Source organism: Rhipicephalus microplus, chromosome X (assembly GCF_043290135.1).
Source record: "Rhipicephalus microplus isolate Deutch F79 chromosome X, USDA_Rmic, whole genome shotgun sequence".
NCBI lineage: Eukaryota > Metazoa > Arthropoda > Arachnida > Ixodida > Ixodidae > Rhipicephalus > Rhipicephalus microplus.
In genome coordinates, this window is record NC_134710.1 from 234,288,313 (window position 1) to 234,312,097 (window position 23,785).

At 42.2% G+C, this 23,785-nt stretch overlaps 1 protein-coding gene across 1 annotated transcript in view; it reads right to left on the reverse strand.

Annotated features, from left to right (window-relative positions):
- Nucleotides 1–23,785, reverse strand: part of Cad87A (cadherin 87A) — a 62,992-nt gene that overhangs the window by 35,899 nt on the left and 3,308 nt on the right. The window contains exons 2-15 of the mRNA XM_075878809.1: nucleotides 14,974–15,021; nucleotides 14,719–14,793; nucleotides 14,443–14,576; nucleotides 13,688–13,756; nucleotides 13,497–13,586; nucleotides 12,794–12,892; nucleotides 12,152–12,286; nucleotides 8,502–8,615; nucleotides 8,052–8,130; nucleotides 5,996–6,108; nucleotides 5,295–5,492; nucleotides 2,901–3,056; nucleotides 1,456–1,620; nucleotides 1,306–1,379 (exon numbers count right to left, since the gene is read on the reverse strand). Of these exons, the coding sequence (XP_075734924.1) occupies nucleotides 1,306–1,379; nucleotides 1,456–1,620; nucleotides 2,901–3,056; nucleotides 5,295–5,492; nucleotides 5,996–6,108; nucleotides 8,052–8,130; nucleotides 8,502–8,615; nucleotides 12,152–12,286; nucleotides 12,794–12,892; nucleotides 13,497–13,586; nucleotides 13,688–13,756; nucleotides 14,443–14,576; nucleotides 14,719–14,793; nucleotides 14,974–15,013 (1,541 nt within the window). The 5' untranslated portion in view covers nucleotides 15,014–15,021. The remainder of the gene's footprint in view (nucleotides 1–1,305; nucleotides 1,380–1,455; nucleotides 1,621–2,900; nucleotides 3,057–5,294; nucleotides 5,493–5,995; nucleotides 6,109–8,051; nucleotides 8,131–8,501; nucleotides 8,616–12,151; nucleotides 12,287–12,793; nucleotides 12,893–13,496; nucleotides 13,587–13,687; nucleotides 13,757–14,442; nucleotides 14,577–14,718; nucleotides 14,794–14,973; nucleotides 15,022–23,785) is intronic.

Genomic DNA, 23,785 nt, shown 5'->3' on the forward strand with positions numbered 1-23,785 from the left:
TTCCCTTATCAGATGTATAGCGGCGTACCGACACAGCGCAGCGCCAGCGCAGAGCCAACGCAGAGGTGGAACAAGGGGACGACCCAATGGGAGGACATGGCCTCCGAAATGGCGGGCGTGTGGCGTATCTCGGAGGCCATTGGGAGGACCATTCCCTTGCTCGCTCGGCGAGCTGATGGCACTCTCTCTCGCACGTCGCAGGAGTAATGATGACATGTGGGGTTCAACGTCCCAAAACCACTATATGATTATGAGAGACGCCGTAGTGGAGGGCTCCGGAAATTTCGACCAGCTGGGGTTCTTTGACGTCGCAGGATTCAGCCGTATGTTTGCGAAACGTTTTATCCATTCGAAGTTAAATATTGTGGTTACTTCGTGGCTATTTATGTTCAGTACATTATTTAGTACGTTCATTTTAAACCAGGTTTGTGCATTGCTACCTTGTTATGGCCAATATTGAGAGCTTTTACTGCGAGCGCAATCGTGTCACACGAGATGTATGGATGAACGACAAGCTCGGGGCCTCAACTACTTCGCACTTAAAGTATCTGTGCCATGTTTGTTATAGTAAATGGGCATTTGTATACTTTATTTTTATTAAACTGGCGTCATTGCAACCCTTCGAAATAATTCAAATATTCTGATATATATACTTGCGATGGAATTTTCACATTAGTATTTTTCGAAATTTTGTGTTTTTGTAAGCATAAAAATATAACAATAACTGTTACTTCATTTTCATTGAGTTTACCCATATCTTTTACAACTTTTACGAAACGCCAATGCGGGAAAAAGCATAAATTATTTCGAGACATAAATCACAATTTCTTAATCTGCTCAAGAGATTCACTTGCGCACGTATTCCACGAAAAGTACATGCAGTCTCTGTTTTGTTCAGCCACGTGAAACCTGGGGTTAGTAAAATATGCAGTAATACGGTAACCAAGTAAAAAAAAACAATTATGAGCTTGGGGAGCAGAAATAATAATGAAAAGATTGAGGATGGTCTTGAATAGAGAGAATTTAAGCTAACAAGCCGCTCAACAATCGCAATGGTCCCGCTAGGCAATGCAAAAATAGCATTATCTGATTCTGTAATAACAAAGCCATACTGACTCGCGTGGTTACAAAAATGTGGTATAATTTGTGCTGTTGGAACAGCTACAAGCCAAGCACTGTTTTCGCTATGACATATTATGCCCCGTCTTTTCGGTACGTCGACAACCCACTGTCACCATCATCTTCATGAGATTCACAGCATTCTTAGAAAAGAATACTTTTGAATTCGTAGGTGAATGTACGCACTTATCTGCACCGTTTCCAAGAAGTGAGTACATTAGACCAGACTCTCCATGTGGGCTTGTGTCTCTGTCCGTAGCCTAGGGGGGAAAAGAGGAATGGTATATTTGTACAGGTCACAAGAGGATAGATCACGTGCTACCAAACTATACGTACCACTATTGTCGTGACCACGCTACCAGGTGATGCGTCCTCGACAATCGAAGCAGTGTAGCTATCTTCTTCAAACACGGGAGCGTTGTCGTTGATATCGAGCACATTCACTGTAACCGTTGCCGTGCTAGATAATTTCGGATTTGTGAACGCTTCTTCCGCGACCACCTGTCGAAAGAGAGGAAGCATGAAATTAAAGTGATGCAAAAACAAGTTAATAGCCGTTCACAACTGCAACGACACGACAGAATGCAGAATATGGCAATCAAAATTAAAATTCACAGCTTTCCCGCGAAGGCGAAGCAATGAACGTGATAGCAACAAATGGAAAATCACGCGCAGAATGACAAGCAGATCGAAACGTGCCCCGCATTTCGCACGCATAAATGACGCATGAAACGTATCCACAGGTACAAATGAACGCGAATAAGCGTCTCAGTTGTTACTTCGCTGTGCCTGAAAAGCACGTCTTTTCCACAAATGGAGACTGTGCAACGATTTCAGTGACCTGTGTGCGCGCGGTAACTACAACAAAATCGTTCCGGTGAAAGCCCAAGGCCAGCAAAGACGTTCGATTGTCCCCACCGGGAGATAAGCAGGCGCGTTAGCGTACACCCTGCTCTCTCTCTGCGGGGCAAAGTACGCGTGGGAGATTACAGCGCGCACCGCCGCGTCGTGACGATGTGGTGACGCGTGCTCATTGCGCCAACTTGCTGGTAATGCTAAAAACATGATAGTTCCCCCCTAGATGCCCGTAACCAGGGGTAAATAGAAGATATAGCTTGTCGTTTGAACGCTGAAGGAGGTGCTCCTTCGTGGCTCAGTGGTTAACGCCTCGCACTCACGCCTCAAAGGTCCCACGTTCGATTCCGCACGCCGGAGTCTCCCTCTAAATTATTTTTCTTGCGTTTTCGTATATATAGATATGTATACATATACGGTGAGTGACGGCGATGCTGACGCCGGCGGCAAAATCCACCTAAGAGTGTCTATATAATTGTTATCACAACAAAAAGGAAAATTTGGTGTTTACATCTAATCCTCCACGTGGGCAACACATCTATGTGGCACCATTCTCGCAATATAGTGGTATGGGGTAAAAATAGATGGTCGTTCTGCACTCGTGGCCTCTTTCAGGTATTGCTAGCGTTCGGCCATTTCGTTATTCTTTAATTAAGGCAGCAATAATGCATGTGCAAAGTGGTTGATGGAGATGGCAGATGAGATAAAATAGACGGATTTTAGTTACTCAAACATATGTTGGGAGACAAGTTCATACGCCCTATGCTGTGCTGTGTTTTCAACGTATGCGCACGTGTACCACTCCTCATCTAGAGCAGATGCCATGTTTCAAGACCGCGTTGACAATAATAGCGTCTACAAAAAAAATGGGAAAGGTGACAACCATGTAGCGATGCTGTTTGTTTTTGATGCATGCTCATGCTTACCAACAAGATAAATTTTCGCTGGTTAGGATTCTCGTAGTCGAGTGGTCCCTTCACAATCCGTATGCTTACAGACGTCGAACCAGTCGCAATGGTGGGCTCCACGGCAAACATTCCAGAAGAATCCATGAGGTTGATATTAAAAACTGAGTTGGAACCCTGTGATTAAGAAAAAAGATATTCGCAATGTATTAAACCAGCAAGCAAAATGCACGCCCTTTGACTCTGCTTTATAGGCCCATAAGAATGAAATTCAAACCAGTAACTATCCAAGTTTAGTGAGCATGTGAGCAAAGAGGAGAGCACAAGGAAGAAAGTACATCCTTATGACGCTATAAAATGAAACGGGCTAGCGAAACTTCAGGAAAAATAAGCGACAGGTCACCTTTGAAGGTGCTGATACCCTTACTTCAAGACCACAACGTACTCGTTAGTATGTGTTGTATAAAAAATGTGCTTTACTAGCGTACAACTTTTTTTAGCTATGAAAGCAAAAGTCTGAGCAGTGACAAAATTTCTAGATGTATTATTCTCCGCCTATACAACTCGGGCTACATTAGTTCCACTTTTCATTGCCGAGTCCTAGAGCAATTTCTTTGCTTTGGTGCAGACAGTGAGAACAATGTCAATGTCTGCAAACGTTGCGAAACATTTTCTGCATTTGATACGACAGTAATTTGCTGCTGAATGTGGTCGCCAACTTGTGGAGCTCCCTGCGATCTGACTCATGAAATACATTTTGCGTTGAAGACTGATCATTCGAACTCAGGCTCACCAAAATGCTTCTTAGCTGGACTCACTTGGACTCACACTCACGAAATTTTTCTTCAACCGGACTCACTCGGACTCAGACTCGCCAAAACATGATTCACCCTGACTCACTCAGACTCAGACTAACGGCTTGATTTGAGTCTGAGTGAGTCCAAGTGAGTCAACTCTTGAGTCCGTTAGTCTAAACTGATCTTTTTCGACCGCTATGTCAATGCTTTGTAACACCAATATCTCACGTGATTGGTGCTCTTATTAGCGCCTTTTGATAAGTTTGAAACGTTTTGAAACGAATTATAATCACCCGTAACCAGTATTATCAGGCCATTTTCCCTGAAAGAAATGATAACACAACATATGTGTATCAAGAACTCCATTGGAATAGCTTTCGGGGTGGGTGTTCAAGGCCTTCCAATAAGTATTGAAATGATGTAAAAAATACACTGCTTTGGAGTACGTGTGAATGGACGTGAACACAAACGTGAATCCAAGTAAGGCTGATAATAATGCTGATCATGAGTAGAGGGACCAGGAGTCGGCAGAAGAAAGTGGAATTCACTCCGACTCACCTAAGAAATATATATTGCACTTTGAATTCACTCGGACTCACACTCACAAAACGTTTTGTCAACCAGACTCACTCGGACTCAAACTCACCAAAATTTTACTCTCTCGGGCTCACTCACACTCAGACTCACGGCTCGACCTGAGTCTGACTGAGTCCAGTAAGTCGACTCATGATTGAATTCGCCGACCTATACTAACCAACGCCATACGCGAGAGCCATCACACTACCAATTGTCACAAGAAAAAGTGTACTCCATTTTTTAGATGTGTAAAGCAGTGGACAATTTCACCTGGATTACTCCAACATCTGTAGAGTACGAACTAACCGAATTATTCCGAACACAACACTAAATATGCATTCGATTGATTGATTGATTGATTGATTGATATGTGGGGTTTAACGTCCCAAAACCACTATATGATTATGAGAGACGCCGTAGTGGAGGGCTCCGGAAATTTAGACCACCCGGGGTTCTTTAACGTGCACCCAAATCTGATCACACGGGCCTACAACATTTCCGCCTCCATCGGAAATGCAGCCGCCGCAGCCGGGATTCGAACCCGCGCCCTGCGGGTCAGCAGCCGAGGACCTTAGCCACTAGACCACCGCGGCGGGGCAAGTAAATATACATTCCTACTCAGGTGACTAAAAAGGTGAAAGTGCTTGGTAAAGATATTGAAAAGGTACAGACGTTTTATGTTTGCGTCTATAGAGCACTGGGTATTTCTTCGACAATTTCGATGTGATCACATAAAATACTTTGCTGCACATCTACTGTCTATCGACATCTTCGGATATATATTAATAATGCTTAATGCCTGCCCTTCTTTTGCTTCTACTAGCAGTCGATGTATTGTTGCGCGTTGCTGGGCACTGCCCTGTTAAAAATACAAGCTGTACTTAAATTGAAATTTTCGAAACTAATGTATTTCGCCAGTAACACGTACCTGCAGATTCGCTAAAGATGGTGAATGAGAATGCACAGTTCTTTTTACGATATATCTCTTAGCGGACATAAACGTGCACAGAAAGGGGCCTAGCGCTCAGCATCGTTTTCTCACCGTGTCCGTGTCCTGGACGAACATGTCAAGGTTCGGCAGTGGGCTCCCGGGAGGAATGTTCTCGCTCACACTGACGCTGTAGCTAGGCCGGCTGAACGTGGGAGCCTCGTCGTTCACATCCTTCACCGTAATGGCCAACGCGGTGGTCGTCGACGATCCCGGTTCGTCCAGTAGCCGGTCTCCTTCCAGCTCCGAAGCCTGCGCATTGACACGCCACGCAGGGAGGCATTGTTCCAGAAAGATCACGCCAAAGTCACAATTTCCGGGCTCTGCGATATTTCCTTTCTTATTACTCGCATAATATTCAGCAAGAACCACGCAATTCGCAGGGCGTCATTGTGCTTACGGTAAGCGCGTCATATATACAATATATATCAACTATTCGAATTAGAAAGCAAGAAAAAAAGTCAGTTGAAGAGCGTGTACGTCATTTACGTCAAACAAGGCATGCTTCGATATCTGATTTGCGCGGTTTTGAACAGGTACTGCATACGGTGTGCAAACGTATAACCTCAGCAATGGTGCAGACCACTTGTGAAGTTTTCTTGTTCTTTCTTTTTCACGACAGTTATCGTTCCCAAAGTATTCCCGAAGCTCAGCTCCGGCTTGAATACCCGAAACATACTGAAGGGACTGAAATCTTTTAGGGCTTTCGCCTTCGTCACTGCTGTTGTTACGATGCTTGTCTAGGAATCACTTACTTTTACTTTGACGGTGACCACGCCGTTCGAGGAGCTCAGTTTCTCTTTGTCCAACAAGTTCGCAGTTGTTATAACTCCCGTATTTTTGTTGATAGTGAAGAAGTTCTCTGGATCTGAAAACAAATAAACAGAAACACTTACAGAACTCTATGGCGTGTCCACCAAAACCCAAATCGAAATTATCGTATCTGCGTGACAAATAAGCGACACAAAAATTCCTGTCTCTTCGGAAGAGGAGAAGAATGAAAAGAAAATAACAATAAGGAAAAGGTTGATAAAATTTGTGGACAGAAAGGTCAACTGTTACCTTGCTGTGAATAGAGGATAAAACGGGAAAAGGAGGCCGAATATGAGAGGAAAAAGGTTGGCAGAGGACATGACAGCACTGGAGCTGTGTCCTATTTTGCACGTTTAGTTCACTTAATTTGCGCTATCAGAGACCTTCGCCAATGTCAATTTGCTTTGCCAGCAGTAGGTTATTTTGGCTTATTTGCTGGTCATGAATAACGAAAGAGGCAAAGGGACTCCTAAGAGCGTTTTTATAGTTATTTATAGTTGGTGCGTTGAAACGATCAGTTCTTTCGACATCTATAGCTCCCAACTACTGGCCATATTGTAATGCAACAGCGTGGGAGTGAACTGAAATATCGGTTCTTTATTTTTCTTTCTTTTACAATCATGAAGGCGGCGTCACTGCCCGAGCTGTAGAGGTTACATAAAATGCATTTTAAGCACTCTTTTGTCTGGGCAACTTGAACAGCCCGAAGGACGAAGACGAAAAACAGAACAAGTGCTGATGTTTATTGTCCTGTTGCTTATGCGCCTTTCTTGTTCTCACTTCGTGCTGTTTAACTTGACACACTTTGAGGCACTTTTCCAACAGGAAGACGCCATTACACGTGAAATTCCCTACAGGTAGATATTTTAGCATTTAAAGGCACGAAGAAAAAACATATTTGAAAGAGCTTTGTCCTAGGAACACACGATCGTAGAACCACGCCATGATTTAGCCTTGCCAACCGTTTTGGTGGCAGAGTAAAGCATAAATTCCTTTCCAGGCGTGCTTTAGAACAATTCTGATAACAAGTTAAACCGTCTTTCACTAAAGTGAAGCGTGAGTAGCTTGAGAAGCAGCGCATGGTTCGACCTAAAGTGCTGTTCATCACGGGCACCTTGTCCGATGTTAACGCGTCCATGCAAGTGGAGCACACCATGTATCCACTGTAGTTTCCGTAGCTGTTACTCGTCTCGAACTCTTGTTGGAGCACGCCACGCGAGTTCATCGCACCTCTACGGGGAGCGCGTGTGTTCATCGCGCGTCAGCAGGACCTCGTTTCCCGACGCCATCACGGGATTGTTGAAAGAGTGTAAGGAGGAGAAGCCACAGCCTCTTAAACGGCCGCTTACGTAGGCCCGAACGCGCTAGCACGTTCCAGCGCGTTCTGAGTAGGATATTACGCGTTTATCCATCGCGCGTCTGCAGAATCTCGATCCCCGACGCCATTACATGATTGCATGATTGCTGATAGTGTAAGAGGGAGATGCCACAAAATTTTATGCAGCCCCTTATATAGGCCCGTTACAGAGAAATGCGCTAGTGCGTGATCACGTTTTAGCAGTGCTTGGGTCAGCTGTTCCGCATGCGCAGTAAATTAGGTCAAGGCGCACACCGGATATAACTTCGCCATAAGCTCTTTCACATCTAAAATATTTTGCTTTACCTTCCGACATACCTGCAACGGTTAAAGCTAAAAGCGAGGGCTACATATCGGCAATTGATGATGTATCTCGCTCATTTGATAAAATAGCATATTATGGTCGGATCTGTACATTGCTGCGTATTCAGTCGATCCACCGGAACTCATTCGTGCAACAAAAGCTCGCATCTGAGCACGCAATGCCGAATGGGCACGCCGTCATTATACGCACTCTCTTCGTTTCGATGCACCTTGCTTGCCAGAGCAAGCGTTCACAAACGACCCATATGCACAGACGAGCCAGCACTGTCAGGGCCCTTTGTTGGCTACTTATGTCGAAATGAAGGACACATCCTTACTGGAAACGATAGAGTAGCGAATATTCCTGGGGACTCCTCGGTCACCATCAATTGCTTTCACTGTCATCACGTAAGTTCCCTGGAAAAGAAGGAAGTGCACAAATGGGTAACTGCACTGTCATGAAGTGCCTGGCAAAGCTGCTTTAGCAAGAAAATAATTGCTGCTTAATAACTACAGCTTCTCCATTTGCGGCTGGAAACCCAACCCCATCTCTAAAGAACGAGCCCTTAATGTCCTTTTTATACAAAACAAAATCCATACACATAGCTGTATATCTATTCTGTAGAAGAAAATGTTACAATTGTAGCTAGTTTTCGAAGCTTAGATTTGTCTTCACAAAACATGTCAGAGATCCTCAGTTATTTCTCAGTTTACACATGGTCGGTTCTTTTCACTCTATCGCTATGGAGCAAAATAAATGTTTTGCCCAGCTAAATTTCATGACTTACCACGGGGACGTCTTCACTGACGACGGCAGAATGGGATCCGAGGAACACTGGCGGCCGGTTTTGAACATCTGACACTTTTACAACAGCCGTTGTAGTGGCATTAAAAGAACCATCCTGGCGAAAAAGAGCAAAGAAAAATCCCCTGTCTCTACAATATGACTAAGATGAAATATTATACTGCGTTTATAAGGACGAACACAGAAAAAAGGTTAACCAAGAGGTGCAATTTTCGTTGGCTTCAATGTCAAAAAATGAAATTATTGTTTACGTTTAACCGAAGAAGAGAGAAGCTACCTTTAATGGCTAATAACTTGTCGCAGTTTCACATTAGGCGTGCGGTGTTTCATCAATGAGTGGTATGAGGGGTTACCAGTCAGTGCACGAGACAACATTTTGGCCGCACGTGATTAGTCGAGATTCGTACGTCTTCCATTGCTCGAGCCTCAACCAATCATGTGTGGATAAAACATTCACCCGAATTTACAAAGGTTTTCATTCGTAAGCGTTTTGCCATTGGTCAGTCGGCTTCAATAATGATATGTCCAGCATAGCGATTGGCTGAAACTTTTTGTTGCGAACAATTACATTAGCATTATACTTTTTGTTGTAAAAATTAGGGCTCTGACAAGCAGATGCAAACTTTCTGACTGTTCGATCAGAAGTTCCACAGACAATGCACAGTCTAAACCAGACTGCATTCACAGTCGTGTCCCTATGTTCGAAAGCAATAATGGGTTTCCTACATCGCTGAAACTCAAACGGTGCGGCTCACTTTTGGCACGCAAATGGCCTTGAAGGGGCATGCACTCGAAGCTTAACGAACCTCAACGATCGGACCGACAGCCAAGATAGTGCAGCTTCCACAAATTTATACGATGACGTATATTCTAAGCATATACTACACACGCAAGCGACGGACTCGAATTTCCTTCGCGGCGAATGTCAACGCGAGACTACTTTCGGAGGAAGAATTTGTTTTGAGCCCCTGTCCCCTTTCAAGATGCACTGCATATCGCGCTAAAATTATTACACAGTATTGTCCTTCAGTATGGTCTGGTGCTGACCACTCAGTGTCACCGTTTTTTTTGTCACAATACTCTTCAATTCTTCCATCAACTTTTTGGTTCCTCTATTCCGACTAACATTCAGCAGCCCACAAGGCCAGACATTTCGTTGAAATGAATTTGACGTAACTTGGATGTTCGTAGGTTTATACAATACATGCATGCAGAGCAATGGCATGGTTTCCACTTCTCCTGTAACTCTGTATGGGGGGCGATATCTCATTGATTAACATTTAATAATTACAGAAGTGCGTATGTTCTACAAGTTGCTGACGCTGTCCACGTAGCCTCTTCCATTTCAACGTAATAGCGTTAAAGAGCTCGTTTCGCAGAAATTCCGGAATCGGTGTTGGCGTAGTTGGTTGTGAGCAAAAAGTCATCACCTTGTGCGTGACCAAAAAATCAAAATGCCAATAAAATAAATAAGAAAATTTTCCAGGCCCGTGTGAGAGTCGAACTAAAGACGTTTGTGACGCAAGCAGGTGTTCTACCGTACAGTAATGTCTCTGCTTCGACATACTGTTGAAATAACTTCCTCTGCTTGGAAATGCTGTGAAAAAAACGTTCATGCTTTACAAATACACTCGTCCAGTATGCAGGCTTGGCAACACAATATATAATACCGCAGTAATATTCCGTGGTACAAGCGCACATTGCCTTCGGGCGTCAGAACATGTGAATATCGTAACGACTTCGTGGTTTAAAGCATGGTACCCAATACAAAAGAAACTAACGTTACTGCACGTATTCCCTTACGAACACGTAATAGGCGCATAGCGAGTACTTAAAAATTTCATGCGCGTGATTGCTCCTGGTGTAAAGCATGCTACCAATTAGGCCTACACAGAATTCATCCATATACTAAAGCTTCACTGACCCAAGCCACTTTCAACTTTATCAATAACGTAGCAGAAATCCACAATTTAAACTTCTCGAGCAACATCACAAAATAAAAATTAAGTGGTTGAAGTACGCACTAGGGACAGAATATCGCTATCGCGTACAACTCTTAAAGGCTAAGCTTACGGATCCCCCAAATTTTCTTTTCCTTATTTTCAGGGACGGCAGAAAATTGTTTCTACGTCTGTCCGTTTCTACTTTCTCTTAACGCCTTCCATGTCAAGAAAAAAAAAGTACGCCGACCACCGCCGCCGCAGAATGCCGAATTTGTGCTCCTGCAGCGGCATACAATTAAGAGGTGGACCTGGCGGACACATGAACCACTGGCAGCATTGGCAGTGTGGCTCGAAGCGTCACGAACACTAAGCGAAGGTGGTTGTCTATGTATACGTGTATCGTAAGAATGCGACGCTGTGGGCATTGCGAAGAAGTTATCCTTGAGAACGTGGCCACTTCTAATGCGAGAACCGGCGGTTGTCGGAGTAAACACCTTTGCTGCTTGTCACGCGCCGTCTAAACCGAGCGTTCATCCGGGAACAGGGACATAGCGAGCTTGACTCATTTGTGAGAAGATATATATTTGTTCTTGCATGAGCACGGCCACGTTACGAGGTGTTAAAGCTAGCCAGTAATACTTGCGAACATTTTGTGAATGACTGAAGGTAGTCTTGCTGACATTAGGTTGAAGTTTTCAATGTGCACATGATATGCACGACGGCAAGCCTGACTGACTTCGTCGTCACAGACCAGGAGTAGAGCGCCTTTGTGTACGTGTGGCATCTCTTAGTAATTTCCTTACTATTGGGATTTTTTTTATTTATTTACAGGTACTGCAGGCCCTTCTCGGGCCCATGCAGGAGTGAATACAAATAATATAAACAGAGAATAAATACAAATGCACAGTATATATTGCACAGTTAAAAAATAGTACATAGCAAATTAACAAGTAAAAAAACACAGCACTCAGCAGTATAGGCACCCCCTACACATTAACGCACACACGCACACACACACACACACACACACACACACATATATATATATATATATATATATATATATATATATATATATATATATATATATATATATATATATATATATATATATATATATATATATATATATATATATATATATATATAAGTTATTCCAATAAGTAATCGCGTCAAAAAATAAAGCGAACTTATGGACATTATTGTGGCTAACTGGATGCAAAAACGTTTGCTGTGATTCATTCTGGCTGAAAGTTTTGAAGGATGTTGAAGGTTACGCTCCCATGATAATTTAAAGTCCCCGTGATAAAGCCTAATCTTGATACTATCCTGCGCTGCTCAAGTTTTTGTAGGCTTGCCTTATTACGTAAATAAGTTACACTGGAATGCCGGGAGTACGCGGAATATATTAAACGCAACGCTGAATTCTGAACTCGTTCAATTTTTCTTTAATCAAGTACTGCTGTCAAAATACTACCCCATGAAAGAAAACAGTGAAAGTTTCATGAAACGAATGAGACACTTAGAGCGCTACAAAAACGGTGTCGAACGAATAGGCGTAAGAGCATACTGCGCCTACACTAGGCACGTACTAATACTTTTTGGCTCTTATACCGCAGATATGCGGTTTCACTTGGATACGAACACGAAAATGAACGCTTCTACATGAGGACACACATGAGTGACTCACGTCTGCGACAAGGTTAACTTCGTACACGGGACGAGAAGCGTGATCCAAGGGCTTTCGTAGCACTAACGATGCGTCCAGTTCTTGGGAACTAGCCCTCGTGACCACCACAGCGAACGTGTTGCAAGCTTCGGGCACCTAAAAACACATCACGCTGTAAGAGCATCATCTCAAGAACGAGCGTCATAAGAAAGACGTTTCTCACTTGCTTTTTGTTTGTTTGTTTGTTTTTTAGGCTTCTTTACGGTGCGTGGTACCACAGAACAACTGAATCGAGTTGAGTAATAACAAATTCAACCCATCCCTATCACACAGAACTACAAATAATTGTTTTATACAGTATAGTGGCTGCATAAATATACGTTTGAATCAAAAGTCACTGCCGGGCCAATTAAGTAGTGTTCCATTCACTTTTACATATAGTTCAGCCCACAGCGTCGATAGCGACCGATTATTAAAAAGCAAAACAAAAACATCAGAAGTTTGAAAGGGAAAGCTTTTTCAGTACTACACATGAATTTCAGCATGCTAGCACTTTCGCTTATTTCTGGTCCTCTACGAGAGAGAAAAAAAAAGAAACACTTTTGAGGTCGTCTTAACAAGTTGTATTGGAGACAGGAAAGTTAATTAAACACATTTACTCACATTGTCGTTGGGGAAGCATTGAACCTGAAGCACGTTCCCTGCAGTGTCTAAGTCGGTTACTTTGATATTATTCAGCACCGTGTGTCCTACTGGTGTGTCCTATACAATAGACAAAAACAAAGTTTTTTAAAAGCTCACTTGCTATTTTAAGCACACAGCAACGTTACAGAATGAGGAGGTTACCTAAGGGCTATTCTATGTTTTTGTTGTAGTAAACGCAAACAAATCCTCTGCCCCGTTAATGTTCTGTTTCACGTGACCGACACGCAACATAAATATATTAAAATGTTCGGACGATCTCTCTTTTACATTGCAGTAGTTTAGGCGACAAGCAAGTAATACCTGCTCCGACAGGGTGGTGGAGTGAACAATGGGCAGATGGTTCGCTAAAAAAGTTTGTGCAACTTTTATTTTCATCTTTTAGCAGCCTAAGTGTTCAGACAAAGCCAAAAGCATAGCATATTGAAGTTTGCGAAAGCATTTTATGATTACGGGCGTAACTCATAAGCGAACGCTATGCCATGAGGTGAGGTGTTCTAACCACTGCTCATCTTATGACCTGCTTCAGCAGGCGCCAATGCGTTATAGAGCGAAGTGGTGAATTTGTTCCGTTTGTGCGTATTTTACCTTTTGTTTACACATGCACAAGCCGCATATCACTATTGTTTAAGAAAATGAAGCGTGTCTAAAAAATAGGACCAACCTCGGCGATTCTGACATCGTACGGAATGTTTTCGAATGTCGGGGCGTTATCGTTGACGTCCAGAACAATGACGCTGACTGGAACCTTGACCTGAACATTGAAAGCAAAGAAAAAAAACGAAAATAGTAGATTGCGTCATAATACTACATGAGCATCTAAAAGTCAGACAGATTAAACTTGGAAGTACTCACAATGTTATTTTGGTCATGTCCTCCGACGATATCCTCAAGGGTCACAGAGAACTTCAATGTATCCGTTACCTGAAGATAAAGCATAGTGACAATGTACTTCAAGGGAATTTCTTTCTATTCAAGCAATTTTCTTTAAATACGTTAACGTCAGCTCCTCTCCTTAGGCTTATGATAATGTATTAAGATTGCTGTTGGATGTTAACTATATATAGTGTACAAACGATTGCAAAATAAAATATTCACGTTTTTTTCTTTGCTGATGTGTTCGAATGTGTTCCACCGGTTCGAATGTGTTCCACGAAAGCTTTTTTTTTCCTTAAATATTCTGCCAGATAATGAAGGAAAAATCGCTGATTGTTTTTCTCGCTAACATTCATTCTTGGATTTTTTAGAGTGCGTAATCAGCACGTTTGCGATAAATGTTTCTCAACAATTTATTGAAAACGCGCACCACTGTAATTTTCTTTGCATACCGTGAGAAGTATTCGCTTTTACAGTGAGCCAAACTTACTCAAGTTCTACATGACCCTTCTATTTTTCTTAAACAGTGTTTGTGGCACCATTAAAATACACATATTACCTGTTGTATATATTATGACGTTCTTTAAGGCCTTCCAAAACATTACATCAATCTATTTGTGGTTTCTGTGAACGTTGTACATATAAACAATGCGTAAAAACGGGTAAGACCACGTTTTATGAGCTTTGGGCGTTCAGTTGGAATTTCTCGCGCAAATGTTAAAGCTATACTGTACCTCCCTATCGATGCTGTTTATCACAGTGACGTCACCGGTGGCCCGGTCAACTGAAAGAAGGTCAGTTCCCTCTAGTCCGTAGTAAACTGGCGAATTTTCGGGATCCGAACCTTCTAGGCGAAATACAGATGTGCCTAAGAAAAACATATTTCAAATAAACTAATTATAATTGCTCTCATCTTTCCAAACTTGTTCACGCATAATAGACACAGGAAAATTTTGAAGTTTATGCTTTCCGAGTCATGCCTGACCGAAGGTAATCATCTATGGACTTACCAATTGGCGTGTTCTCGGGTATCACAGCAAGGTCAATAGTTTTTGTAAACTTTGGTGGTGAGTTAGCACTTGATACTGCAAAAAATAGGCAAATAATTAGGAATCAATAAGTTCACAGTTTGTAGTTGTAGTATTCCAGTAACCCGTCAAAATATACTCAATTTTCAGTCAATTTCAAATATATAAACTAACCAACCCAAGCCTGCACGTGCCGATGGGGGCGGCATATCAACATCTCAGAAACGGGATACTTACGATGCGTGATTGCAGAGAGGAGCACAAAGATGAGCACCATTTTCAGTCCTGGAAACAAACAAACAAAAACAATATAGTAAGAGTAAACGGGTGTATACAGGTATAATGGCCGGTGGGTGCTTTTCAAGCTGCAGTTGCAGCTTTCCTTCCTTCCCTAACTTGTTGGAAATAATGACAAATCGAATCAATATATGGCAGATAAACGCAGTATAAGAGCTCAGCTGACGTATTGCACGAGCAGGTAATGTATTGCCTTGGGTAAAGTGCCGTCATTTCATAGGAGATTTCTTGTTTGTGTAGGTTATAGTTGGGTGCCGCATTTACGAGCGCATACGTGCAGCTTAGGAAAGGCTGTCAATGCAGTCTGTGACCACTGCGGCATAATGAAACGATTCAACAAGTTATGTGCGGCTGCCCACAGTACTTTCAATAGCGACAGTTACTGGGCAACGCACTCAATAAATAAGATGACCCAACGTTTTTAGAAGAAGTCTGCATCATCGACCGGACCTATCCCAGTATATAGAAGGGTGTGCAAGTGCTACTGCGTTCAACCGGCCTCTCGTAACAACTATGATCGGAACGTCCTGTGCATGTGCGCACGAGTTTTTTTTTTTTAATTCTATGTTTTCCTCTTGCCGACCACTACTTCACCACCCCTTCGCAGGGTAGCAAACCAGCTACCCGTACCAGGTTAACCTCCCTGTATTTCTTTTTCCCCTATTTCTCTTTCTCTCTTGTGTCTCTTTTTCTAGTGCACGCCTAAGGCTGTGTGCGGTTGGCAATGTTCCCACAGGGTATATAAAAACTGCCTGAGTTAGTACGGCAGTTAGCTGAAAACCTTTAAAACAGCTTTATAACCATCTATTCATAATTCAAAGTGAGTAAGATTAAACAGCTTATTGTCACGTTTATAGTAGCCCTTAGAAAGTGTGCAAAAATAAGGCAATCTCGTTTACTTATAAAGGCTTTGCTAGATACTTATTTTTCGGCGATTAGCTTGCGTACTCAGTCAACATGGACAACCTCCAATCGTTACATTACAATCTCCAAGGCTTCAAGTGCTATTCTTTTCAGTATTATTATCACTAAGGGGAAAAAAGGAGGTTTTGATTCCTTCAGGCAGCACTAATCAAGGCAGGTCGGATGAAAGAAATTCAAGAACACCGCATTGGTCCCGAACGTTGAATTCACGCCTATTGCTGCTCTTTTTGTTCCTTTTTTTTCACCCGATAACAACATTGATATAAAACAACTCCCACACCCATGCTTGAGGTGACGCAGGGGCGTCAGGAACATCAATTTTATTGTCCGTGTCTTGTATTTTGCAGCAGGTTGCTTTAGTCTCTTCATTTTTGTGAGTCCTTACGTTTTGTGTTTGTGACTTCTTTTTTAAATTTTTTTATACTTGTTGCAAAGTTTGCTTTCTGAATCATCTCTGTACAATTACCCACAATAATAAGAATAATATTTTAGGTTTTACGTTGCAAATGCTCAGTGTGATTATGAGGCACACCGTAATGAGTGGCTCTGAGAATTTTGGCGATCCGCTGCTCTTTAACGTCTCCTGACATGATCAAAATGTGACAGTGGCAGCCGGAATTGAACCCACGACATTTGGGTTAACAGCCGAGCACTCTAACCATGCACTGTACCCCCGTGCGGGCATTCGGTGTATTTGTCATATTGGACTGACAACGCGCGTTGGCCTTGTACTTGTTCATTTATCTTCACCGCTGCTGTATCGACTGCAAAAAAGCTGCAGCCACAATGAATGAATGAATGAATGAATGAATGAATGAATGAATGAATGAATGAATGAATGAATGAATGAATGAATGAATGAATGAATGAATGAATGAATGGCAGGTATGCAGAAGGGTCACTTGGAGATAGTTTTTCCACCCTTGCTAAAAGTACATCAACACCATTGTTCGATGGCAAGAAACAAGTTCACTACATTTGCAAATTGGTGCTCTTTGACAACGTTAGTTTAGTACCAGCATACTTAGCTCTTACACGCATCATCGATCAGTGTGGGTGCAAACTTCATTAACGCCAGCCGTGCGCTTGCGCTCAGTGGATGAACAATTACGTCGGAAAGGTATACAATGTCGTGTTTTTTTTTTACAGTGACGTTTTGTATCGTGCAAATCATGCATTTATAAGTAGTTAAAAGTGTCTGTTACTAACGTTTTAAATTTTTTCTAAGGGGTATATTTTCTCAGAAATGGTTGTCTTGTTTAGCATCTGTTCAGAAGAAACTCATGTATGCTTTCAGAACACTAAGAAAAATCACCTACGAACACTATAACTTAACAAAATATCCGTCATAAATCGGCCAGTTTTTTTATTGTTAAATGCACCATTCTCGAAATACTTTATCAGCTATGTATCTATTTATTAATTAACGCGAGAGCACTAAACAGGTCGTTTCGCATAAATTCCAGTGTTTGGTAGTGAGCGAAAATTCGAGACAGATCCAGATAAAAAAAAAAAAACTTCCGTTCAAGTGGAAACAGAACTTCCATTCTTTGCGTGACAAACAGATGTTTTACCACAGAGCCACGACTGTGCTTGAAACTGTTAAAAAAACATATATAATGTCATGAAATGTGAGGAGGTGCCTCCATGCATGTAAGATTGCGTGGCGGAAACGTAGAATTGCACGTGCATTTGAACATGTGAGTGGCGGAACGATTGGCTGGTCTAAAAGCCCACAAGGTTAACAAGGATGGGGCGCAGAATAAGCGACTATCACATATTTTGTGCGCATTCTGGAAGCATATATATTTTGGTGATGTGAGGAAAATAAACGAGTTGAATGTATGGTGCCCTATCCTATCTGCTTATTTTTTTTCTTGCTAGTATAAGTTGCACCACAAACGTTTTATTAAGTTACGCCCTAGCGCTGCATATGAAGAACGTTCGCCGCGGTGGTGCAGTGGTTGCTGTGCTCGACTGCTGGACCGAAGGTCATGGTTTCGATCCGTTGGCGGCGCTCGTATTTCGTTGGAAGTGAAATGCTAAACGCCTGTGTCAGTGCGATGTCAGTGCACGCTAAATAACACCTGATGTTCAAAATTTTCGGAGCCCTCCACTGTAGCGTTTGTCTTAATATCGTGGTTTTCGGGCGTGTATAGAACTAGGATGTTGCAGGCTCGTAGTGGGGGGGGGGGGGGGGAAGATAGAGGGGGGCTAGGTTTTTAGCTTAGAAATCCGGATGAAAGAAGGTGTTTTACCGAGTAAAAATAATTAAAATATGCATTTTAAAGGCCTTCATTACGTGCCCTCCCCCCTCCTCTTCAAAAAAAGCATTCCTGTCTACGGGCCTCGGATATTCTAAGTTGCTGACACCCGCATAGTTAAATAAATTATACATAAGAAGAAAAAAAAAGATACTCTTGTTAAGTTACATTCGCAGTTGCTATTATTGACCTGGACTTTTGTTTATCATGACAATTGTTATCATAAGTAGTGGGAACCAGACATTTGTCTAATGAGAAAACTTCACTATACGACTGACTGTTTTGTTGGTACGGGCTCTTTTGCAAACAGTGGGTTTGGCGAATTGAACTTCGAATCACATTTGACCGCCCTTTTTTTTCCTCCGGAATTGAGATTGCTGTGCTGGCGTTCTTCCTTCTAGTTTCTACCGGTGCGTCTTTGAACTTCGGGCTTAACTGCTTTGAGCCAGTTATGACACGCCACAAAAAGTTCGCTATGCTAGCCGATGAATTAGTGGTATACGCAAAGGTAAACTTACTTCATTGAAATGTTAAACCTCTTGATTGAGTTGCCACTGGGCTTCTGCACGTTCGTACGGGGATAAATCATTTGCCTTTCATCCCGTTCATGTGTTTCTTGTTCACTCATGAGGTTTATACCGCGGTTCTCCTACTAATACTCACCTTAGTTTTGGAGTGACGATATGCTAAATGCCCTCCAAGGAAAGAAGGAAGGAAAGTAGGAAGGAAGGAATGGAAATGCAGGGATGTTTAGAATTCACTTCTTACCCGGTCAGACTACATCCGAGCAGGTAAGATTATTATTAACGCTACATCAGAATTGTAAGAAGCCATCCTCTCAATATTGCCTCACCCCTATTAATAGAAAGAAGCTTTTCGCGATTCGAAAGCTGATATGATAACACCTCGTCAATAGGTGCACGCTATTCACGTCTAGTATCCGCGCAACCGTGCTACAAAATACATGTAGCTAATTTACTAGCGAACAAACCAGAACGCATTACTCGAGTCCTGTATGTGCGCAAAATGCCTAGGGCTATGTAATCATTCGTAAGAATACATTTCAAACACCGTTGATGCTGGACATAGGGAAAGTGTAACCTGCAAATAGCAAAAGAGCACTTGCAAACAAGAAGGTTCACGAATCCAATTCCTGCTTCCTGACGTCTTTTCTTGGCAGTAATCCGGAGCCTAATAGACAAAATATCAGTGTCATGATCACTGTTCAGCTCAGGGTGTCCACCTTCGGCAATTCCAGCTTCAGCTTAACAAATTTTCTCTTATGGACATTATTAACACGGTGCAATAATGTTCTTACGAATAGGGCTATAAGAGCGATGCAACCTACAAAAAAAGTGCTGATTACCATGACAAATACAACAACAGCTACGATAGAACATGCACATTATGGATATATATAATGCCGTATTCGAGCGCGAGGTTCACAATAAATGTTCAAACGTGTGCGCATGTTCAGTCTATTGATACAGATTTAGTTATAAAACCATAGGAATAGCTTCCAGCAGTGCTAAACTTGCACGCATTGTTCTCGCCTCTGCTAGTGATAAAGCAGACACATTAACGAGAAATCAGTGATTGATTGGTGTATTGAATGAATGAATAAAGGAATGAATGAATGAATGAATGAATCAATGAATCAATGAATGAAATGACCTGAACTAAAAACCACAGTTAGGGGTTTGAAAGTGTGATTATGAATGTGTGGTATCGTTAGCTATATCTTTAGAAGAGCATGGTCATGATTTCGTCTGCCTTAGTTTCATTTACAAAAGCCGTTCTGTCCAATCCCAACGTCCTTTATTCTCAGAAGTTCCGTGCACTATTTGATAAGGAGCTTGACAAATCTATGGCTACAGAATGACAAAATCTATGGCTTTCTCAATCCACCAGACTTATACTCTCGCATAGAAGCAATATCTTATAATACGCCACATTTATGATTTTAGCACGCTGCTACGTCAGGGGCTGAGCACACAATACATTTCGCACGATTCGCCTCAACTTTATCTGACAAATCATTTTAGCATAAGATCATTTTGTGTATATAAATTGGGCTGGTTTAATTTTTGTTTCATTCGGAGAACAGGTATGGGGCGGTTCACGCACGTCGTATGCAGACCATTACTCTTCCCCCCCCTTTCTTTCAAACCAAGGCCTTCCAAAAGACCTGCAAGTCACTTTCCCTAAAAAAAAATGTCCTTAGTAGATTTCAACCAGTGATAGCTCGTATTCATAGATACAAGATGAAAAGCGTTAATCAGAGCCAAAATTATGCGAGATATAAGTGTTAGAAAGCATTGACAACTTGGACCTAGCAGCTAATAGTCAACTGATGGACTCATGAGTCGACCAGACCTCAATGGAGCCATGAGTGTGAGTCCGAGTGAACCATGAAGGTGAGGTATGTTTCATGCACGAGTCAAAGTGAACACTAAATTTTTTGCCGACTCATGGGGGTGAAACACTCGACTGAAAAGAGAAAGAAGAATAAGATGGCTTTCGCCTTCGAGTCGCTTAAGGCGAACGCCTAAGGGACCATGTGATTTTTTTTTCGTGTCGTGCACATCAATGTTCCTGCAACAGGAAGCGGGGCGTGTATTTTTTAACGTGGCCACAACAGCCCGTTACAGCCGGCTGCTCACATGAAGTGTGCACCACATTTCGGTTCCTCCTCCTCAGTTCACCATACAGATCATGGCGTCGTGTGTTTGCACTTGCTCTGCATACCGGCCTTAGCATTCCTTGCACGGCGGAAGCTGCAACGCGATCCTGACCGACGTTCACTCGACCCATTTGCGAAACATACTCGGGATTCCACATTATTGACTCTAACGTCAAGCCTCGCCGCGGACCAAGGTTGCGGGAGAAAAAAAAAAGAAGAAGACAAGTAAGGGGTATGCTGTGCTGCGTTTTTCAATGATCGAGAAAAAGTTGCGCAAAGGCTTACGATGCCGGATCCCAAAATAATTAGGAAATTTTTTTTGCGTGTTTGCGCCACGACTCGTGAATGCAGCGCACAGCATTTCTCCTTCGCGCTTCCACGGGTACCGCGCAAGGCGCTTGAGGGTCTTCTTTCTTCGTCATTCTTCTTTGTGCTAACACCGAATAACAGAGGGAGGCGTCGCCGATCGCGCGTCACGAAGCTTGTCGCGAAGAAGCGAAACGTGAGGCGAGGAATACGCTGCCTTCGCAACGCGTGCACAACGCAGCGCAAAGTACGATAGTGGTTGTCCTTAACTTCAATTCACGACTCAGACTGGTTTTTCATACTTGCGATTCATGAGCGTAAGTATTTTGGCTCCAAAGTAACTCCCCTTTCTCTCTCTCCTTCTCTCTCTCTGTCTTGCCAGGGTTCTGGAATTCGTTTGCGACTTCGGCCATTTATGTAAGCGTATTTCTGCCGTTCCCATAAAGTAAATAGAGTAGCCACTCTAGATAGACCTCCAACAATCTCACCATATACGCGCGGAAGTAGGCAAAAAATGTTTAAACTCGCCCTCAGTGTAAAGCAAAATTATACCACGCCCAACATTTCGCAGCCATTCTGGTGACCATCTAAATTGTATTCGGAAAATATCGTGATGACTAACTGCATTGAACACGGTGAAGATATGAAATATTTCGGAAGAAAATTTTATGATCACGTGGGAGCCTTCATAATTTCGCGTAATGTCGTCTTAGTGATGCTTGTCGGAAGATTCATTCTGAGAGTGCCGTTTTTCTTTCAACATCAAATTTGGCTTACATATTAAGCAAAGGTGTTTGTTCAAGGCGTTCGAAGCTCAATAACATTACTACAATTTTCTGGCCACATACTGCTATGTACACCTACAAAAATTTTGCCTAAATCTTTTTTTTGTTTACATTTTTCCTCTTCCGTCTTGTATAAATACCGGAGTAATCAAAACTTACAATCCACAAGGTACATTTTGTCATCAGAATACTTCGCACAACTGAAGTCTGTAAACTTTAAGAGAAAAAAATTCGGCACATCCAACACATTATTAGAATCACTGTCATGCGTAGTATGTAGAGGGAAGGTCACTTGGATGTAACTTTTTTTTTGTTAGCTATTGAAACGGAATTCGCAATTGAAACGGAAAAGGATATTCTCGGAAAACATCATATTACAAGCATCACTCAGATGACACATGCGTAATTCAGAAAGCTACTATGTTGCCAATAGTTTTGTATACGTCGAAGATTCTAGCAGTTCATTGTTTCTAACACAATAAATGATCATGGCATTTTGCAAATACATTTGAGGTGGTCGCCGAAATGGTTGGGAAGTATGGCATGGAATAACTTAGTAAAAATATGCTCAATGCTTTCGCTTGCTTGAGGGAGCATGGAACACTTGAGCAAGAAATCAAAATAAGCACTATGTTTTTAAAAAACCCGGCTAATCAACTTATCAACAAACTACTTTAGCTAAGGTGGCACATTTCGGGAATTGAATTCAATGAATTCAAGAAGCACATTCACTTAAGACAAAGGTTGAAAATCACCCTTACTGTTATGAGATGAACGGTCTAAAACTTGTGGTGAAGATTCATTGCTGTTCCAGTTACTTTTTAAACAACATGCGTCTTTGTTGATTTAAACTGAAAATTTCGGCAGATACCACGTATAACTTGGAAATCGACGTTATGTGAAACATGCGGGGGGAAAGTGACCGTGTTGTTATTTTTATATAGCGACAGACACGTCATCAAATGACGCTAAATATATGTACGAATGTTGTGCCCACAGACGTATGTTGAAGAGTTGCAAATGTTTATATAACAAGTTGTTTACACTTGCGCAATGATGCCAACAAGAGCATGAGTATAGCAACACCACAAGCGATAAGCAGATATGAAGCGCTGGTGCTCGCGAGGATGCAGCTCTGGTCGCTGCTACATAAATGAACTTCAGCGCATGGTACCTAACTACAATTCACGTTAACCCGACGTCACGGCTGTATCGCAGGAGTACATATCCATTGTTTATAAAATTGTATAGCCAGCAAAACAACCACAATTGACGTTTCACAAACATTGGGGTGTATTTCAAAAGTAGTTCTGAGACCTGGCGTGGCTCTGCGGGAGAACACTTGTTTGTCATGCAGAATGATTGGGTTCGGTCCCTGCGAGGACCCTGACTTTATTTTTTGCATTCTTCGGGTCAGTGCTGCCGTTGTCAAGGTTTTCTTAACGCTCGCGCGTTAAAATAGCTTATGTGAGTTCTCGTCTTTCCTAGGTAGATACTAAGTGTCAATGACTTGTGGCACGTACCCGCTCGCTGTATGTGCCTTTCATAATCTCATGCTTTTGAAAAGGAGCATAAGACGGGTTTTGATTTTTTGTGCACAGTACCAATTCAATCTTCAATGTTCATGTCACGCTACTGCATGGTTCTAAACGGCGTCAATATTCACGAAAACTTCTTCATAACCTACGATTGTTAGTGAGACGAAACGCTCACTCATTATCATTAGAGAAGGTTGATAACCAAATACCATTAACAGTAAGAACAAATATCATTATAGAAAGCTGACAACC